Source organism: Quercus robur, chromosome 11 (assembly GCF_932294415.1).
Source record: "Quercus robur chromosome 11, dhQueRobu3.1, whole genome shotgun sequence".
Lineage (NCBI taxonomy): Eukaryota > Viridiplantae > Streptophyta > Magnoliopsida > Fagales > Fagaceae > Quercus > Quercus robur.
In genome coordinates, this window is record NC_065544.1 from 14906908 (window position 1) to 14925227 (window position 18320).

General features: G+C 36.6%; 1 protein-coding gene and 1 pseudogene across 1 annotated transcript; one reads left to right on the forward strand and one right to left on the reverse strand.

Moving 5' to 3' along the window:
* Positions 1-1223: 1223 nt before the first annotated feature.
* LOC126704752 (uncharacterized) lies at positions 1224-1874 on the forward strand. Its single transcript, XM_050403765.1, has one exon. The coding sequence runs from the start codon at positions 1224-1226 to the stop codon at positions 1872-1874; it is 651 nt and encodes a 216-aa protein (XP_050259722.1).
* Positions 1875-10043: 8169 nt separating this feature from the next.
* Positions 10044-15934, reverse strand: LOC126707352 (pentatricopeptide repeat-containing protein At1g05600-like; annotated as a pseudogene).
* Between the last annotated feature and the right edge of the window lie 2386 nt (positions 15935-18320).

Below are 18320 nucleotides of genomic sequence, written 5' to 3' on the forward strand. Positions count from 1 at the left end.
CATCATCATAATATAAAAAAAATGAATCAATGATTGTGATTTTTTTAAGGTTTATTAATTTTTAATTCTATAATTTTCTCACTTAAAAACTCATATAGCACAATAAATAAATAAATTGGACTACTCGATTTTTGTAGTGTAGTAAATAGCTAACCAAAATTAAGGAAATTGGATGAAACACATAGCATAAAATTAGAATCCAGCTTGAGATCTAATATGAATGTTAAAATGATGTACCCAAGGTTTTTGTATGTTGGAAGTTAAACTTAATTTATGAGACTCTTGTTTATTTATTAAAAAAGAAAAAGATTGGTATAAGAATAATGAGGGAAGTATATGTAATAAAAGTAAGTGAGAGTTTCTTTAGGTTATATGTGAGATTTTATGATAGTAGGAGTTCAAAAAATAAATGTAAATTAGGGGATGGTGGTATACCATATTGTCAAGTTCAAATCAAGAGTTAGAGGAAAGAAATATAAACATCGAAGAGTTCTCTTACTCTTTCCTCTCCACTCTCTTTTTTATGGTATATTTAGATTGAAGGGAAAGAGAGCAATCATGATTTTAAAAACAGAACCAAACTCGGTTCAAATTGGAACTGGACATTAATCCTGTCCGGTTATTATTAAAAACCAAAAATAAGAGAAAAATTGTAAAAAATTAGAAATCTCTGATTCCCTCAGCAAAACCAAAAACCGGTATGTTTAAATTGGTTTTAAGCAGTTTGTAAAAACTTATGCTGTTGTATTTTTAAAAAAATAAAAATAAAAAGAGAGAGATATTGTTTTTAAAAATGTTCCTAAGTCTGAAGTGGTGAAGCTTAAAACGGCCACAATGACCCCAAAAAAGGAAAAAATAATATCAGATTTACCATCTTTGGGTTGAGGAAGAAGCTCAAAGATGAAGCAGATTTACAATTTTACAATGATATGATATGTGCTTCAGTTGAGGCCTTTTTTGGCTGCTCTTGTCTGCTTCAGTGGTGGTATACTGGTATGAAACATTTGAAAGTTAATTTTTTTTTTTTTTTTTTTTTTTTTATGGGCATTTGAAAGTTTAAAATTGGTATTTGAAGCAAAAAGAGGAACATCTAATCGTCGGTTTTCTCTCTAGGTTTTCTCTGGAAACCCTAGAGGTGAAAAAAGGGGCTAGAATAGCAACAGGGCTGTCGTCAGGCAATCTTTCTCTCCGTTCAAACGGTAGAAACGATTTCAAAAGAGAACATGGAGGAGATTACAGATAAGTGTGCAAAGTTAAAGCTGTCGTTGAAAGAAGATGTTGAAGTAGCAATCCATGCTCCAATGCCAGAGGAGGGTCTTGTCCTTCTTGGTAAATTTTGTACTAAGCGAAAAATCAATTTGGAGTCGGTGACCAGAGTTTTGAGATCGATTTGGAAAGCGGAACACAATTTCGAGGTCAACGATCTGGGGGAAAATAAGGTAATGTTTCTTTTTCAATCGAAGGATGATATGGATAGGGTTTTATTGCTCAATCCGTGGTCTTTCGATAAATATTTGTTGATCCTTCATAAGATGGTGCGTGGTGAGGCGGTTAAGGATATAAAGTTTAATAGGTCACCATTTTGGATTCAAATACACGGGCTGCCCACAATGTGTCAGACTAAAGAAGTTGGAATAAGTATCGGAGCAACCTTAGGGGAGGTGGTGAAGGTGGATGCCAACAGGGAAGGTTTTTGCTTGGGGAACTGTCTGCGCATAAGGGTTATTCTGGATGTTTCCATGCCATTATGTCGGGGTCGGAAGGTGCGTTTAGGGGAATATGGTTTAAAATGGGTGGACTTTAGATACGAGAGGCTTCCTATATTTTGCTATCTGTGTGGGAAGATTAACCATGATGAAAGGGATTGTTTGTAGTGGATACGAAGCAGTGATACTCTAAGGCCAGACGAGAAGCAATTCGGTCCATAGCTACACGCGCTACAAGAAAAAACCCAGAAGCCTCAACTCGTTATGGCAGGAAAACGAGGTGAAAACAGGCCCAGTGACGCCGAAAAGGAGGTCCAGGAACGGGAATTGGCCGGAGCAATGGTTTCTCAGCCGGAGACGGCGAAGCCTAAGAAGTTGTTAATGGAGAAGCTGACGGCCTATAGGGCTGACGTGGGAAAATCAGTAACAAATCCAGCTCACAGGTGTATCCCAACACCGGATATTCCATGTGTTTTGAATTTTGAACAGCAGCTCAAGGAAATTGATGACGCTATCAACGAAAATGTTTTTGCCATAAATTCCATACAAAACCAGGAATCTCTCTTAGGGAAGGAGTCCAAAATGCAGGCCATGCACGTGACCACGCTGAACTTGGAAGAAAGAGAGCAAGCAAGTGGGCTGAATGTCATTAACCAAGCCCAACCATTTACGTATGTGCCGCAGGTCACTTTACACAAGCCCGGGCATGAAAGTAAGGAGAATGTGGGCTTATTTCATGCTGGGGCAAACTTTAATTTGGGGCTGGCCTCTCCTAAACAACACACAGCCTAGGGAGTAAGGAAGATTAGAGTTGGCAGCCAAAAAAAGAATAAAGAAAATAGAGGAGTTTCTAGGCAGGAGAATAAGTCGGGTAGTGAGGCAATACAACTCCAGGGAGACAAAACCAAAGAAACAATGACCATGGAGTTTGACATGGTTGATATGGGACTCAAAAGAAGAGCAAGGGTACCATTGACTGAGCTAGAAGATAAGGAAGATAATGGGAAACGCATCAAAAGGGAGGGTGAGGTTAAGGAGCTTGGCCAACTTTTAGCACAGTACTTGGGATCGGCGGAGGCTGCGGTGCAGCCCCGCCTGGCACAATGAGTGCCATCAGCTGGAACTGTAGGGGGCTTGGGAACCCCCTAACAGTTAATGCTCTCCAAAAGGTGGTGTTGGAGAAAGATCCCACCTCAGTCTTTCTAATGGAGACTAAGTTTGACGTTATAGAGATGGACGGTATTAAACGAAAAATAGAAAGGCAACAAGGACTGGTAGTACCGAGCATACGAAGGGCTGGAGGTCTAGCTCTCTTATGGAGAAACTCATTACAAGTTGATATAATGTCATACTCACCTGGACATATTGATGCAATCGTATCCGAAGAACAGGGCAGGAAAAAATGGAGGTTCATTTGTTTTTATAGCCACCCGGAGACCAGTAAAAGAGGGGATTCATGGTCGTTGCTGGAAGATCTTAGTCGTCGGAGTAATTTGCCATGGGTATGCGTGGGGGATTTTAATGAAATAATGCATGCTAAGGAGAAAGTTGGTGGTGGGGTTAGGCCGGAAGGTCAAATGAGGAAATTTCATGAGACAATCAACAGATGCAGATTGAGAGACATGGGGTATGTGGAATCAGATTATACCTGGAGTAGAAGACTTGGTAGCCGAGGATGGGTGAGAGAAAGACTTGACAGAGCATTGGTGTCCACGAATTGGACAAGAGTTTTTCCAAGAGTAAAGCTCCACCACTTGTCCAACTCGGTCTCTGATCACAGTATTTTGGTGCTTAAAGAAACTAGTCCACTGAGACAGCAAAGGCGGCAAACAAAGTTGTTCCGGTTTGAATCTATGTGGCTGGAAGATGAAGGATGCAAAAAAGTGGTAGAAGAGGCATGGGAAAGGGGGCGGTCTAGCTGCTCACTATGGCCTTTAGAAGCTTGTTTGGAGGAATGTCAACAATCTTTGAAGTCCTGGAATGTTCATACTTTTGGTCATGTAGGAAATCAAGTGGCTACAATACAAAAAAAGCTCCAAATACTTGAAGCAATGAAGGGTAATGGGATGGACCTGAAGGAAATCCATGCAACAAAATTGGAGCTTAATAGGTGGCTAGGCATTGAAGAGGAAATGTGGCATCAAAGAAGCAGGAACAATTGGTTAAAGGCAAGAGATAGAAATACCACCTTCTTCCATATTAAGGCCACAAACAGGTACCAGAGGAATACTATTAGCAAGATTATGGATGCAAATCACAATTGGCTGGAGGATGTAGACCAAATTGGGCAGACTTTTGTGCATTATTTTGAGGAGCTTTTCACCACTTCAAAGCCGAAGGTGGAGCAAGAAATGCTTGATGCAATCCATTCCAAAGTCACTGCTAGAATGAACTCTATTCTTACGCGGGAATTTTAAGCAATGGAGGTGGAGAAAGCTCTAAAACAAATGCACCCGCTAACGGCTCCTGGCCTAGACGGTATGCCACCTTTATTTTATCATCAATTTTGGCCTACTGTCAAATCTATTGTCATCCATACTGCACTTGATTTTCTTAACCATGGTGTATCCCTTCCTAAATTTCATGATACTCGCATTGTACTTATTCCCAAAACGAAAAATCCGGAAAAAGTAACGGATTATAGGCCAATCTCTTTATGTAATGTTGCTTACAAAATAGCTTCAAAAGTTGTGGCAAACAGGATGAAACCGGTGCTGCAGGAAATCATAGGGGAGAACCAAAGTGCCTTTGTGGCGGAACGCCTTATCACTGACAATGTCTTGGTGGCTCACGAAATGATGACTCATATTAGCAAGAAGAGAAAAGGAAAATGTGGCGAAATGGCTATAAAACTGGACATGAGCAAGGCGTACGATCGGGTTGAGTGGGAATGTTTGAAGCAGATTATGATGAAGCTTGGATTTCATATGAATTGGATTAGCACGGTGATGAGATGTGTATCTTCGGTGAAATATGCAGTTCGAATTAATGGGCAACCATATGACTTGAATCAGCCATCACGAGGATTGAGACAAGGCGATCCATTGTCTCCGTATCTTTTCCTGATATGCACCGAGGGTCTTTCTGCATTGTTACATCAGGCGGCATACAGGAAAGCCATTAAAGGGGTGGCTGCTTCTGTGCAAGGTCCTAGAATATCCCATTTATTTTTTGCCAATAATACCTTGGTGTTTGGACGAGCAACAGTGAGTGAAGCCATGGAAATTCTACGGATCCTTAAAGTCTACGAAGTCCCCTCTGGTCAACAGCTAAATTACCACAAAACCTCCTTATTTTTCAACCAAAGAAAGGGTGAAAACAATGTTTGGAGCTCAGGTTATTAAACCTCATGAAGCATACCTAGTTCTGCCATCACTTGTGGGAAGATCCAAGAATAACACTTTTGCCCAACTTAAACAGAGAGTGGCTAATAAGGTCTCGGGGTGGAAGGAAAAGATTTTGACGCCTGTTGGGAAGGAAGTTCTGATTAAATCGTAGCTCAAGCCGTCCCCTCATATACCATGAGTTGTTTCCTGCTGCCTAAGAATCTATGTGATGAACTGACTAGGGTGATTAGACAATTCTGGTGGGGACAGACTAGGAATGAGAAGAAAATAGCATGGCTGAACTGGGATTTGATATGCAAGCCTAAAGACATAGGAGGTCTGGGATTTCGAGAGCTAAGAAGTTTCAATTTGGCGCTCTTGGCCAAACAGGGGTGGAGGCTTCAAACAAACTCCAATTCCCTATTTAGCTGAGTGTATTAAGCCAAATACTTCCCACATTGCAGCTTTTCAGAGGCAAAAATAGGTCGAAACCCGTCCTATGCGTGGAGAAGTTTAATGGTGGTGCAAAATATAATCCAGAGAGGCATGCGGTGGTAGGTGGGGGACGGAAAGAAGATACGAGTGTGGCATGATAAATGGGTTCCTAGACCTTCAACTTACAAGTTGATTACAACAGAAAAACCACAGTCAACAAATGCTCTGGTTTCGGAGCTCATAAACAGAGCAACAAATGAGTGGAATAAAGACAAGCTAGAGAGCTGGTTCATTCCCGAAGACAGAGAAGCCATTCTAAAAATCCCTTTGAGCAGCTGCACACAGGACAGATTAATTTAGGCTAAAAATAGAAGTGAGAAATTTACAGTTAAAAGCGCTTACGCGCTGGCGTTGGAAGAGAAACTTCATGATACTAATGCAGATTGCTCAGACGATTCAACTAGGAGGAAGATTTGGAAGACCATATGGCAGATGAAGACCCCACAGAAAATAAAACACTTTGCTTGGAAGGTAGGCCGTGGAATCCTTGCCACAAAATCCAGCCTAGCTCAATGGAAAATCATTCAAGATAGCACGTGTGACCTCTGTGGACAGGAGGAAGAAACGATATGCCCCTTACTGTGGACTTGTGAACATGCTAAAGAGGTTTGGAAGAATAGTAAATTCGCTTTACCATTTGGTATCTCGTCGCACTGGTGTTTATTGGACGTAGTCACGAATTTACAGAGGAATGAACATTTGCGGCCTGGACAGTTGGAGCAGTTCATCACGATATGTTGGGGTATATGGAAGAACTGGAATGATCTTCGGATGGGAGGTAAGGTACGGACAGGCAGAACAGTGTTGCGGACTGCCATGCACCTGGTAGAAGAGTTCCGAGCTGCAAATGATGGTAAAACAGAGCATCAAGCCGAACCGGAACTTCCGATTTCTTGGCAACCACCAAGCGAAGGATACTATAAAGTAAACTTGGACGGTGCGGTCTTCTCGAAGAGGAACCAGGCGGGGGCCGGAGTAATAATCAGGGACGGTGCAGGTGAGGTGAGCGCTGCATTAAGCAAGAAATGGAAGTGTCCATTGGGAGTGATAGAAGCGGAAGCTAAAGCTTTGGAAGCTGGAGTTGAGTTCGCCAAAGATGTTGGAATTAGAGAGGCAGAGTTTGAGAGTAACTCTCTGTTAGTTTGTAATGCTCTACAAGGACTGGGTTCACCGCCTTCCTCAGTGATGAATGTGCTTGCCGGGGTGATGAACCAAATGTCGTATTTTAGACGATGGAAAGTTACTCACACTAAACGATAGGGAAATGTCCCTGCTCACTTACTAGCTCAACACGCCAAATACGTTGAGGATTATATTGCATGGCTAGAGGAATGTCCTAGCCTGATTGAATGTGCTTGTGCGCATGACAGGAATGTAATTTGCTAATTTGTTTTCAATAAAGTGACGCACTTCTCATAATAAAAAAAAAAAAAAAAAAAAAAAAAAAAAAAAAAAAAAAAAAAAAAATAATAATATTTGAAGAAACTGAAATGCAAATGCCAAAATAGAGGGATAGCATAGAAGAAGTGGGGTTTTAATGGTGTGCCACGTTTCAGTTTTCTATTGGTATAGACTTTTAAAAAAAGAAAAAGAAAAATCCATTCAATGTGTGTGTTCCGTGTGGTGCCACGTTGTTGGCATGCAAGGTAGTAAATTTTTTTTCCATTAGTCATGAGCGATCAAGACATTTCTTTTTCTTAAAAAAAAAAAAAAAAAAAAAAAAAAAAAACAGTATCATCTCATTTCATTAATATAAAAACACGAAAATGAGCATAAATTTATATATAGTTATGAATTAAATAACCAAATAATTATAATAATTATATATTAACTAAATATTAATATATTATATATAATTAATTAATTCATATACTAAATAAGTCTTTGGTTATAATTTAGTATTTTTATTTTGTAAATATAAGATCTAAAAGCTTACTTAAATCATTTTAAAATTTTTTATATATTTTTAACTAAACATATTTACTACTATTAGCTTATTAGTTATATAAAATGGCTTCTTATTTATTTTTATAATTTAACTAAATTATTTATGACGTCTTGGATCGAATCATCGGTCTGACCCTAGTCAGACCACAAAATCGATAATCAGTTTTTTTTTTTTTTTTTTGGTTCTTTGTTTGTTCCGGTTTTTAAAATTATGAGAGAAATAGTGAACTCTACTCTACTCTGCTATACTCTTCTTCAATTAAAACGGGTTATTAACATACTTTGTAAGTGTGAGTCACTTTCTTTGATTGTTGTGCTAAGTGTTTTGGATTGCAACTGAGGAAAGCTCACCAATATTTGTTCCAACACTGTGTTTTTAGATTATATAATTAATATTTCTTTTTGACTAAATGAATTTTGAATTTATTTTTTCTCCCAAATTCCAGGGTTCAAAGGTATCCAGAACAAAACTTCTATGCAGGCATTAGTCCATGAATTGGTTGAAATAGTCTCGAAAGAGGTTCAACTATTCGAAGACAGAGACAAGTTGGACGATGTTCGCGCTTTACTTTATAATGCTGCTGAATTTGGGAATAGTGAATTTCTTAATATACTTATCCGCTCTTATCCTATTATCATATGGACAACAGACAAAGACGGTCGAAGTTTATTTCACATTGCTGTTATAAATCGGCAAGAGAGTGTCTTCAATCTATTATATGAGACCGTTGCTGTCAAGGAAATAATTCTAACCAATGTTATCGAGGGTAAAAAGGAGAACGTGATGCACTTAGCTGGATATTTGGCTCCGTTAAATCGACTAAATATCGTATCAGGAGCAGCTCTTCAAATGCAACGGGAGTTACTGTGGTTTAAGGTGGGTGTTAGTATGTATTATATTTTAGTTTCCTTTTCTTGTGGTTACACTTATGAATTTACACCTCCAAAACTGTAGGGGCTAGAAATGATTGCGCTGCCTTCATTCCAGAAGACAAGGAACTCTGATAACCTAACACCGTGGGATTTATTCACAATGTAACATGAAAATCTACGGAGAGATGGTGAAAAGTGGATGAAGGATACAGCTAACTATTGCATGCTTGTGGCAACACTGATTACCACTGTGGTTTTTGCTGCAGCTTTCACTGTACCGGGTGGTAGCAATCAAGAGACAGGCACTCCTATTCTTTTGAAAAGTATTTGGTTTAGGGTGTTTTTCATGTTTGATGCAATAGCACTGTTATCGTCTTCGACTTCAATATTGGTGTTCTTGTCAATTCTCACATCACGTTTCACGCAAATGGATTTCCTCCTGTCATTACCATCAAAGTTGGTGTGGGGACTCACCGCCCTCTTCATCTCTATAGTAGGCATGGTGGTAGCCTTCAGTGCAACCTGCTTTTTGGTCTTTAAAAGTGAAATGCCGTGGCTTCCTACTGGGATAATTGCTTCCGCTTTTGTCCCAATTATTGCGTTCGTTTTGCTACATTATCAACTTTGGGCTGATATCATGCACTCTACATCCTGGTCTGGGTTTCTTTTTAAGCCGAGTAAACATAGAATCTTCTAATTAATGGACAATGATGCCAATTGGGAACTGTTTGTGGTTGTCTACGTAATTCAAAGTGTCGACTTTTTAATGTTTCAAGAGCACCACAATTCGGTACATGACTATAAATTTGTGTCTTCGGATTGTATTATAAATTTATAATAATCTTGATTGGACTACATCCGTCTTTTTTATTATTATTATTCATCTTGATTAAATTTCATTTGTATTTTTCCCCCTAAGCATTTCGGTTGTAGTAAGTGAAATTAAAGGTTTTAAGGAATAAGGATTGTGTGAATGTTTTTCATCAACAAATGTGGGACCCAATCAAAATTTATCTGAAAACTTTCTTCGAAGAACCTTCATTGTGTTGGTCCTTCATGTGTTTAAAGATGTTGGTTCTCAAAGTTATCACAAGGTTTCATTCAATTGTGATCTCTCCAGCTTGGGGGACAACCGTCTTATGTGTTTCAACAGGAGTGAAGGATGATCGTTTGGTTCTAGCATAACTGGAGGTTTTAGGGATTGAAGATGATGAAGGCCTCTCCTTAGGTGTCATAAGAGAAGAGTCTTTAGCAAGAGGGAAGAAGAAAAACAACTTGTGAGTTTTTCTTTGACCTAATTACACTGACCTCCCATGAGGTTCACAAAATTACACTCCTTCAAATGTTATAGGAGATGAAAATCCCACCCAAAGGTTTTATAAATGCAACAAATAAGTTTATCTCCTCTCACATTTACTTTCCTAATGAAATATTCTATTGCATGAGAGTGACAATGTGAGAGAGACTGCAATTATCAGTTGCATTATAAAACTTCAAAGGTGGGAGTGTCATTTAGTGAAGCATTTGGGGATGTGTATCATTTCGTGAAACCTCAATGAAGGTTGGAATAGTTTACCCTTTTTCCTTTTAGGGTGAGGTGAATAATAGAACAGGATCGAGCCTTCTTTTTTTTTTTTTTTTTTTTTTTTTTTTCCTTTGATAAGTAGAATAGAATAGAGCATCTTGAAGGATAAAATACAAAAACATTCCCTAAAGTTTGGATTAATGTCATGTCCTACCAAAACATTTCAAAAACTGTCCCTTTTTTATTTTAAATAATTAAAAAAAATTAATTTTTTGGAAACCACTCCTATACTATTTCCCAAAAGCCAAGACACTTCAAGCAGATAGCACATGAAAATAAAAAGTTACATCTTGCGTTAAGACAAAGGTTGAACTTAACATGCAATTGCTAATACCTGCAGTGTTTGAGGGAATTTCTCCATGGACGTTGGAGCCTTGAATTCGACACTTTTCTCTGTAAGATGTAGCTAATTGAGCAACCGACCGAGCAAAAGAGGTCAGAGGCCGAGGTTACAATCAAAGGTTTCTTGTCCTCTTCTGCACCTTGGTTAATCTGTGTGTACATATATTACATTGAAGCAGAAGTTGAATTTGACTTTAGGCTTGAGATTTGGAGTAGAATTTGCTAAAATGATCAACTTGAGAAAGTACATCATATATCACACAGCATTTCATGTCACAGACTCACAGAGTAAAGATAGACACGCCAGAGTATAGGGAAAGCAATGCGAAACTAAAATATAAGAAATGAGCAAAAGATGTGGCATATACACACATATATAAGAAAGAAGCAAAAGTGAATGTCAAATTATGAGATTAGACAGAAGAAAAACTAAGGCACCGCTTTTTTCGATTAAGTATTCATTTAGAGGCCTTAACAGAACACATGGAAGATGAGAGTAATGTAATTCAACACCAGCATAATTTTCCCCCTGCCACAATGTCCATACCTTTTACTTCTCATCTCAGATTTAAACATAATTGCATGTGTCAGTTTGAATAATCTTGATTAAGACATAAGCCTTCCAAGAGTATATATAAGGCTCTATTATGATAATTGCTAACTTTCATTCAAGTTTAAAGCACAAGTTATCCAGTAATATTCTCTGAAATAATTATGGAAAATGTACAGTAACAATTACTCTGAAAAACAAATTGTATCCAAAATTTTAGATACACGAGATATCTTGGCTCATTTTACTCTTCCAAAACTTCCATCTTTAATCTCTCTTGTTTTATCTTCTCCTTTTCTAATACGATTTACAAGAATCAACCTCTCCAAAATAAAAAAGAATTTGGGGGCATGGCTACATACTTATCAGCACTAGGTACGTCCTTTTTAGATATGATTTAATTTCCTCCTGCTTGACTTGGCATTTGGGTCTCTACTCTTTCTTACTATTTTTCCTCTTAAGAACTGGACAAAAAGAAGAGAAGCAAAGAGATAACGGATGAATCTATATGCTATAGAAGCTCAGAAGCCAATTCTTTTACCCACACAAGCTAAGCTGTCAATATTTTAAACACCAGAGCAAACAGAAATATGTAAAGGTAAAGGGTTTTAAGATTTGACTGGGGTTCAACAGGAGGTCACACAATAATTAATTACAATATAAAGAGAATAAATTTGTAAAAAGTTAGCCATGGTTACCGAAACTATATCTATAGAAATTTAAACAATCTTTAAACATGCTTTCCCAACTCCTATGAGAAAAATATGGAACCTCAGGAAACGGAGCTCACTTCCCTTAGGTGCCAAAACTTACTTATTGAGATTTGAGATTAAAAAATAAAAGGACAAAAATAGTAAATCATAAATAAGCAAACTAAAAGTAGAAGTGTAATTAATCCTTGCACTACAACAAAGCACAGTTGCATAAACAAAAACAAATGAATTCCAAAGTTTCACATTGTATGAGACAAAGATTTAACAACAACAACAACAATACAATAGTACAAGATTTAATCAAAAGCAACATAAAAAGAGCAAATCGTAACTTACAAAATCAAAAGTACTCCTTATTTCATAAAGCAGTAAATTCATATGCAAAATAACACTTTCTAAATCACATATAAATTATGAAAAGAAAGAACCAAAAAAAGTCAATAATCATTAATAAACATACTTACTGAGGTCGGCAGTGAAGGAGCCGTAGCAAAGCTTTCTCAGGGCTGTGAAGAAAAGGTCACTGCAAAAAGGCAGCAGTCTTAGTTTGATAAACCTGGAAAATATTATCTGTATTTTTTTTTTTTTTTCAAATTTAAGTTCAATCTGCTTTTGAACACTGACAAATACATTTCCTGATTTCCACTTAATATATAAATATATATATATATATGTTGTCAAAAAAAATTATTATAACAATACTGTGACATAGTTCTCTCTTTCATGCAGTACTCCCTGCACTGGACGCAAGTCAAGCCCAAGAATATTTACTATTACTCCAACAATCAAGCTCTTTCTCTCTAAACTACAAATATTGTAATTTTCTTAATTTGGGTTTTGAAATTTTCAAATTGTCCTTAAATATTCAAATTTCAGCTTACTTTCCTCGCCCACCCATTGAAATCATCATTTTTTTTTTTTTCAAATCTCATTTGTGGAATGCTGAGATTACCATGAAAAATGGGTTTCAGAGGGATCAAAGAGGGATAAAAATGAAAAGGGAATCAATGGGTTTGATGCAATAGTGTTTTACCTCTATTTTAACATTTTAGTTGGTTAACAACCAAAATAACTCAAATGACCAATTTAGAATCAAAGGCATTTTAGCCTATTTTGTTTCTTTTGCCAAGGTTTCATGCTCCAATGATATGGTCATTGACTCTAACTTTACGGATTGCTCAAATCTACAATCCCCATGTATATATTTTTTTAATTATCATCACCATCATTATTGTTGTTATTATTAATATTATTATAGTGATGCAATGGAAGATAATCAAATCCTAAGACCTCTAGCATTGGATAAATCCCATTTCTTCCAAAGAGTTTGAAGACTTGTGCACATTTTAATTGAGAACTTTATTTTACAATTTTCTCTGTCAAATTTGTCTAAAATATGCCTAGACCCAGCTAGAGGCTTCCTTACAATATTTTGCGCTCCTTGTATAGGGCCATATGCTTCATGTGAGAATAGTTGCAGCCTAAAATGGTTATCAGTGTGACAAATTCTTTTAATGGAAAATGAAAATTTCTGATTGTGTATCTCCAGACTGGCGATCTTTCTCATTATGTTCAGATACCATGCAACTGAGAAAGAAAAATACGAATATAAAAATGGTTACATCATTATCATTTCTCCAACATGAACAACCAGAATCTAATATACTAATTAAATGTCTGAGAGCATACCTCAGTGTCAGCCATGTTTGAACATATAGATGCTACCAACAGTTTCCATACAGAAAGTTCTGGCCTCATTCCCTGGCTAATCATCTCTTCCAACCACAAAACAGCTTCATATTGCCTGCCCATGAAGCAAAGACCCATGATAATTATATTATAAGTATCAACACTAGGCCAGTGTGATTTGATTAACATATCCTGAAAATCTTGACCTGCTTCAAGATATCTCCTTTCATGACATAAAATATTGATTAAAATGCTGTAAGTTTCCTTGTCTGCATTGCAACCCAACTTCTTAGCTATATCCTTCAAATACCCTACAGCTAGGACCGATTTCCTCTCATTACACAATCCTTTCAGCACAAGAGTATATGCCCTAACATTTGGTACACAATGTCCCCCCATTTCTTCTTCAATTACCTTCACTGCTGCATCAACATTCCCTTCCCTACACAACGCTGCAACCTTGGCTTCATAAGTTAAGTATGTTGGCCTAAATCTTCTTCCTTGCATTCGAATGATAACTTTGTTAGCCTCACTAATCTTACCTTCATTGTAAAGATCAAGAACCACAGCACTATAACTAACCAAACTGGGAATCCCACCTCTGATCAAAGCTTCATTAATCAAGCACTTGGTGCCTTCAATATCTTCACCAGTACCACACTGAATGAGATAAAGATGGTGGAAACATCGTTTAGGAGCCTTCAGCCCCTTGCTTAAAATTTACCAAGAATTTATACGACCCTTTCAACTTGCCGATTATCACATAAAGCATATAACAAGGCTCTATAGACTACAATATCCACACCACTACCCTTCTGAGAGATCCTCCAAAACATTGAATACAACAAATGGGCGGCCTCATTCAACCTCCCATCTTCACACAACCCTTTCGTTAGAATCCGATAGCTTTCCTTCTTTGGATAGAAAAATTGATAATTCATCTCTAGGAAGACTTGCAATCCAAGATCAGAACAACCCCTCTGGCACAGAGCATCCATGAGCAAGTTCAAGAACCGAATCTGAGACTTCACTTCCCACCCATAAGAGCTCTATAAGAACAAGGGTTAAGCGGCTTCAAGTTCAGATTCATTGACCAATATCTGCAACAGGGTATTGAAAGATTCTGTCCTATTCATGCGGTTGAACTGGGGAATGCTTTTAAAAGAGAGACTGTTCATCTAGCAGCCCAGCTAGCGCATAGGTTTTGATAGCATTATCAAAGACTGAACCTTTGCATTCACACGAATCTTCTTTCATCTCACAAATCCGTCCTGCATTTCCTAGGATGCCAATAATGGTGGCATAGACTGGACAATTATGACCGTAATTGAGTTTCTTATATTTGGCTTCCTTGAATATTTGGAGTGCTGCTAATGGGTTTTTCAGGTTCTGCATAATTTGAGAAGGGTGTGTCGGTGTCAAAAGTCTTGGCCATCCCACAATCATGGTGTTTTAATATCTAGTCAATCATACCTCCAACATCTGCAACATCACTGAAACAATAAGTCCTGAAAGATAAGCAAATAAGTCAGCACAGAACAGCAAATTTATTCGTCTGCACGAACACATGATATATAAAAAATCCAAAACTCAAAGTGAATGTTGGGCATGTATTGTGTGTAGGCTTATGATTGCATTCTTTGTGAAAACAAATAATAAGAATTCCTTGCATGAGTTCAATCATGTTGAATTTTTATATTTCTTTGGCATAATATAGAAAAATTAACGTGCAGAGCCTTTGCATCTTTATATATAGGACAAAACAAAATAACATGGTGACTCTAATAAGATTACCTGAACTCCTACAAATATGTGTCAGACAGAGATCTTGTTAGTACATACAATCTTGAAGTACATTTGCATAAGCATTTCATCAAACACCTGAAGTGCAAACCTACGACTGTTTGCTAAGATTCATATAAAGTATATCATAACATGTCAAATGTGAGCCAAAACAATATGAAAAATTTTAAAAGATGCATAAAAAATTGAGAATATATATACACCCAATCATTATATTTGAATGTACATACTAGTTAAGGAAAAAACTAGAACTGGTACCCATGGCCCATTAATTCCAATGAGCAAATGGTTTGGGGTATAAACATATAAAAGACACAAGCAATAACCGATGTCAATTTAATTTATGGTTTAGTTTTATCAACCCTTTATAATAAGTTCAGTAAAACAGAATGAATACCACAACTAGACCACCATTACCCCACTGGCAACTTTTGTTTTTGGACCTGTTTTCTCATGAATTTTTACAAGATTAGTCAATACAGTAGTCAGCCCACACAGCAATAAAATATTCATTTCGAAGCCCTTAACAGAACATAGAATGATCAGGACTCAAGAGGGTAATGTAATACAACACCAACACTCTTTTATCAGTTGGCTTTCCTTTTAGGACAGATTGCTTATTGGCTTCTTAATAAATGGGATATGAGGGTGATATCTCGTGTGCTTATTCTATAAAAACTTTACTGAAACTTGTGATCATTTTTTCCGTCGGGTATTCTCTCACTCCTAGAATTTGGTGCAATCTTATGCATTTGTTCACAGTTCACAAATTAGCGTGTTCATGGCATGAAGTTCTCAAGTGGGGTACTGATAATTTACAGAGGGAAAATTTCAGATCCTCTTTGTTTTAAGTAGTGTGCGATGCAATAATATCTACAGTGCATTTTGTTGTATTGAGCTTATCAATAATATCTCACCTGATTCATCAAAAACAGAAATTGAATAAACAAACAAATTTTCCAAGTTTCACTCTGTAACATCACAAAATAAAAATAAAAATAAATAAAGATATTAGCAACTTAATCTAAAGCGAAATAAAAACTAAAAAGAGCAAATTATAGGCTACACAATCAAAAGCACTGCTCATTTCGTAAAGCGTTAATAAATCAACTAGAAGGTCTTAGACTTATAATTCTTTATAGCTTAGCTATTGCTAAAACTCAAATTTGAAATTTCTAGATGGGTAACTATGCCCAATTATTCCAGCACTCTTCAAGTTAAATTTAACACAACTGTTTAAATATTTGTCCCTTTCATGAAATGAAGAAGAGGAATCAAACTCAACAATTTAACAAGATATCAATTTCGTCGTGTTTTTAGTAGCCAAACCTATAATGTCGGCTTTTCAAACTCCTCTACCTGGCCCAAAATAAGGTGGCGAATGAAGAATCCACTGTTCTTTCCACATCCTCCAAATTACATTGTGATTAATGTTCATCAAAAGCTCAGAATTATGTTCATTATCCAGTACCAACCAAAAGAGAATTATGTTCATTATCCAGTTCCAAAAAAGATTTTCAAGTTTCATCCGCAATCTCCCCAATATCTACATTTCATCAAAGCAAGCAAGTAGCAATGCCCCACACTGATGGACCAGACTCAAATTTTCTCCATTGTCTCCACTGTGACGGCATAACCCATACGGGTACAAATGCGTTGAATAAACACCTAGCAAAAAAAATTTACTATTATTTTTTTATTCTGGATACAGTGGCGACACATCTTTAACACTAGACTAAGAAAAGAGAGAGAGGGAAAGAAAGAAAACAAGGAATCTTCGAATTCAGCAAGCACTCTACCGTTGACTGAGACCCTCCATGCCGGTAGTCCTCTTTTGTTTGCGTTGCGGCTCGTTTTTTTTTTTTCTTTTTTTTTTCAAAGTTTTTTTACAAATTTTTACTGAAAAATTAATATAAGTACGTATATTTTTAACTTAATTATTAGATGGTATGCTATTTATATATTTTTAATGTTTTTGAATGTTATTTATTATTTGATTTATCAATTTATTTTTTTTAGCATGATTTACAACTACAAAAATTTTTAAATATGAAATATTTTATTGATAATATAATTATTTATCTTTGATATTTTTGAAATATTGTGGATATAATGACGATAGAAGGAGAGTTTGTAACCTTCGTCATTTTTTTTCCCCTGTATATGTTCTTATATCACAGCTAAGAACTGTTAGTAGGTTTTATCGCCTTTGGTTAAAAAAAAAAAAAGAAAAAAAAGAAAGAAGAACGGTTGGTAGGTGCCATGGGTGGCAAAATCAACCCAAACTCACCCACTTAAATTAGACCCAAACCCACCAATTATTAATTGGGTTAAATGGGTATTAAGCCAATCAAACCCAATTAACATTAATGTTTATTGAGTTTTAATTGGGTACCCAATTGACCCAATTATGATCCAACTATCATTTCTACAAATCACCCAACTCTACAATGCCCCAAAACCGCTAAAATTACCAAAATACCCCCTCAACCTAAAAAATGACCAAAATAACACATAAACCTTAAAATGACCAAAATACCCCTAAAACCTATAAAAAGACCAAAATACCCCCAAAACCTTAAAATTACCAAAATAACCCAAAACCTACAAAATGACCAAAATACCCCCTCCAAACTTTAAAATTACTAAAATACCCCCAAAACCCAAAAAAATGACCAAAATACCCTCGAACCCCAATAAATGACTAAAATACTCTCGAAACCTAAAAATGACCAAAATACCCCCAAAACCTAAATTTACCAAAATAACCCCAAAGCGTACAAAATGACCAAAATACCTCCAAAACCTGAAAATGACCAAAATACCCCCCAAACCCCAAAAAATGACCAAAATACCCTTGAAACCTAAAAATTACCAAAATATCCCCAAAACCCAAAAAATGACAAAAATACCTCCAAAACCTAAAAATTACCAAAATAACCCCAAAACCTACAAAATGACCAAAATACCCCCTCAACCCAAAAAATGACCAAAACACCCCCCAAAAACCTAAAAATTACCAAAATACCCCCAAAAGCCCAAAAAATTACCAAAATACCCTTGAAACCCAAAAATGACCAAAATACCATCGACACCCAAAAATTACCAAAATACCCCCGAAACCTAAAATTTCCAAAATATCGTAAAATCCAAAAAATGAACAAAATACCCCTAAAACCCATAAAATGACCAAAATACCCCCCTGAAACCTAAAAATTACCAAAATACCCTTGAAATCCAAAAAATGACTAAAATACCCTTAAAAACTAAAAATGACCAAAATACTCCCAA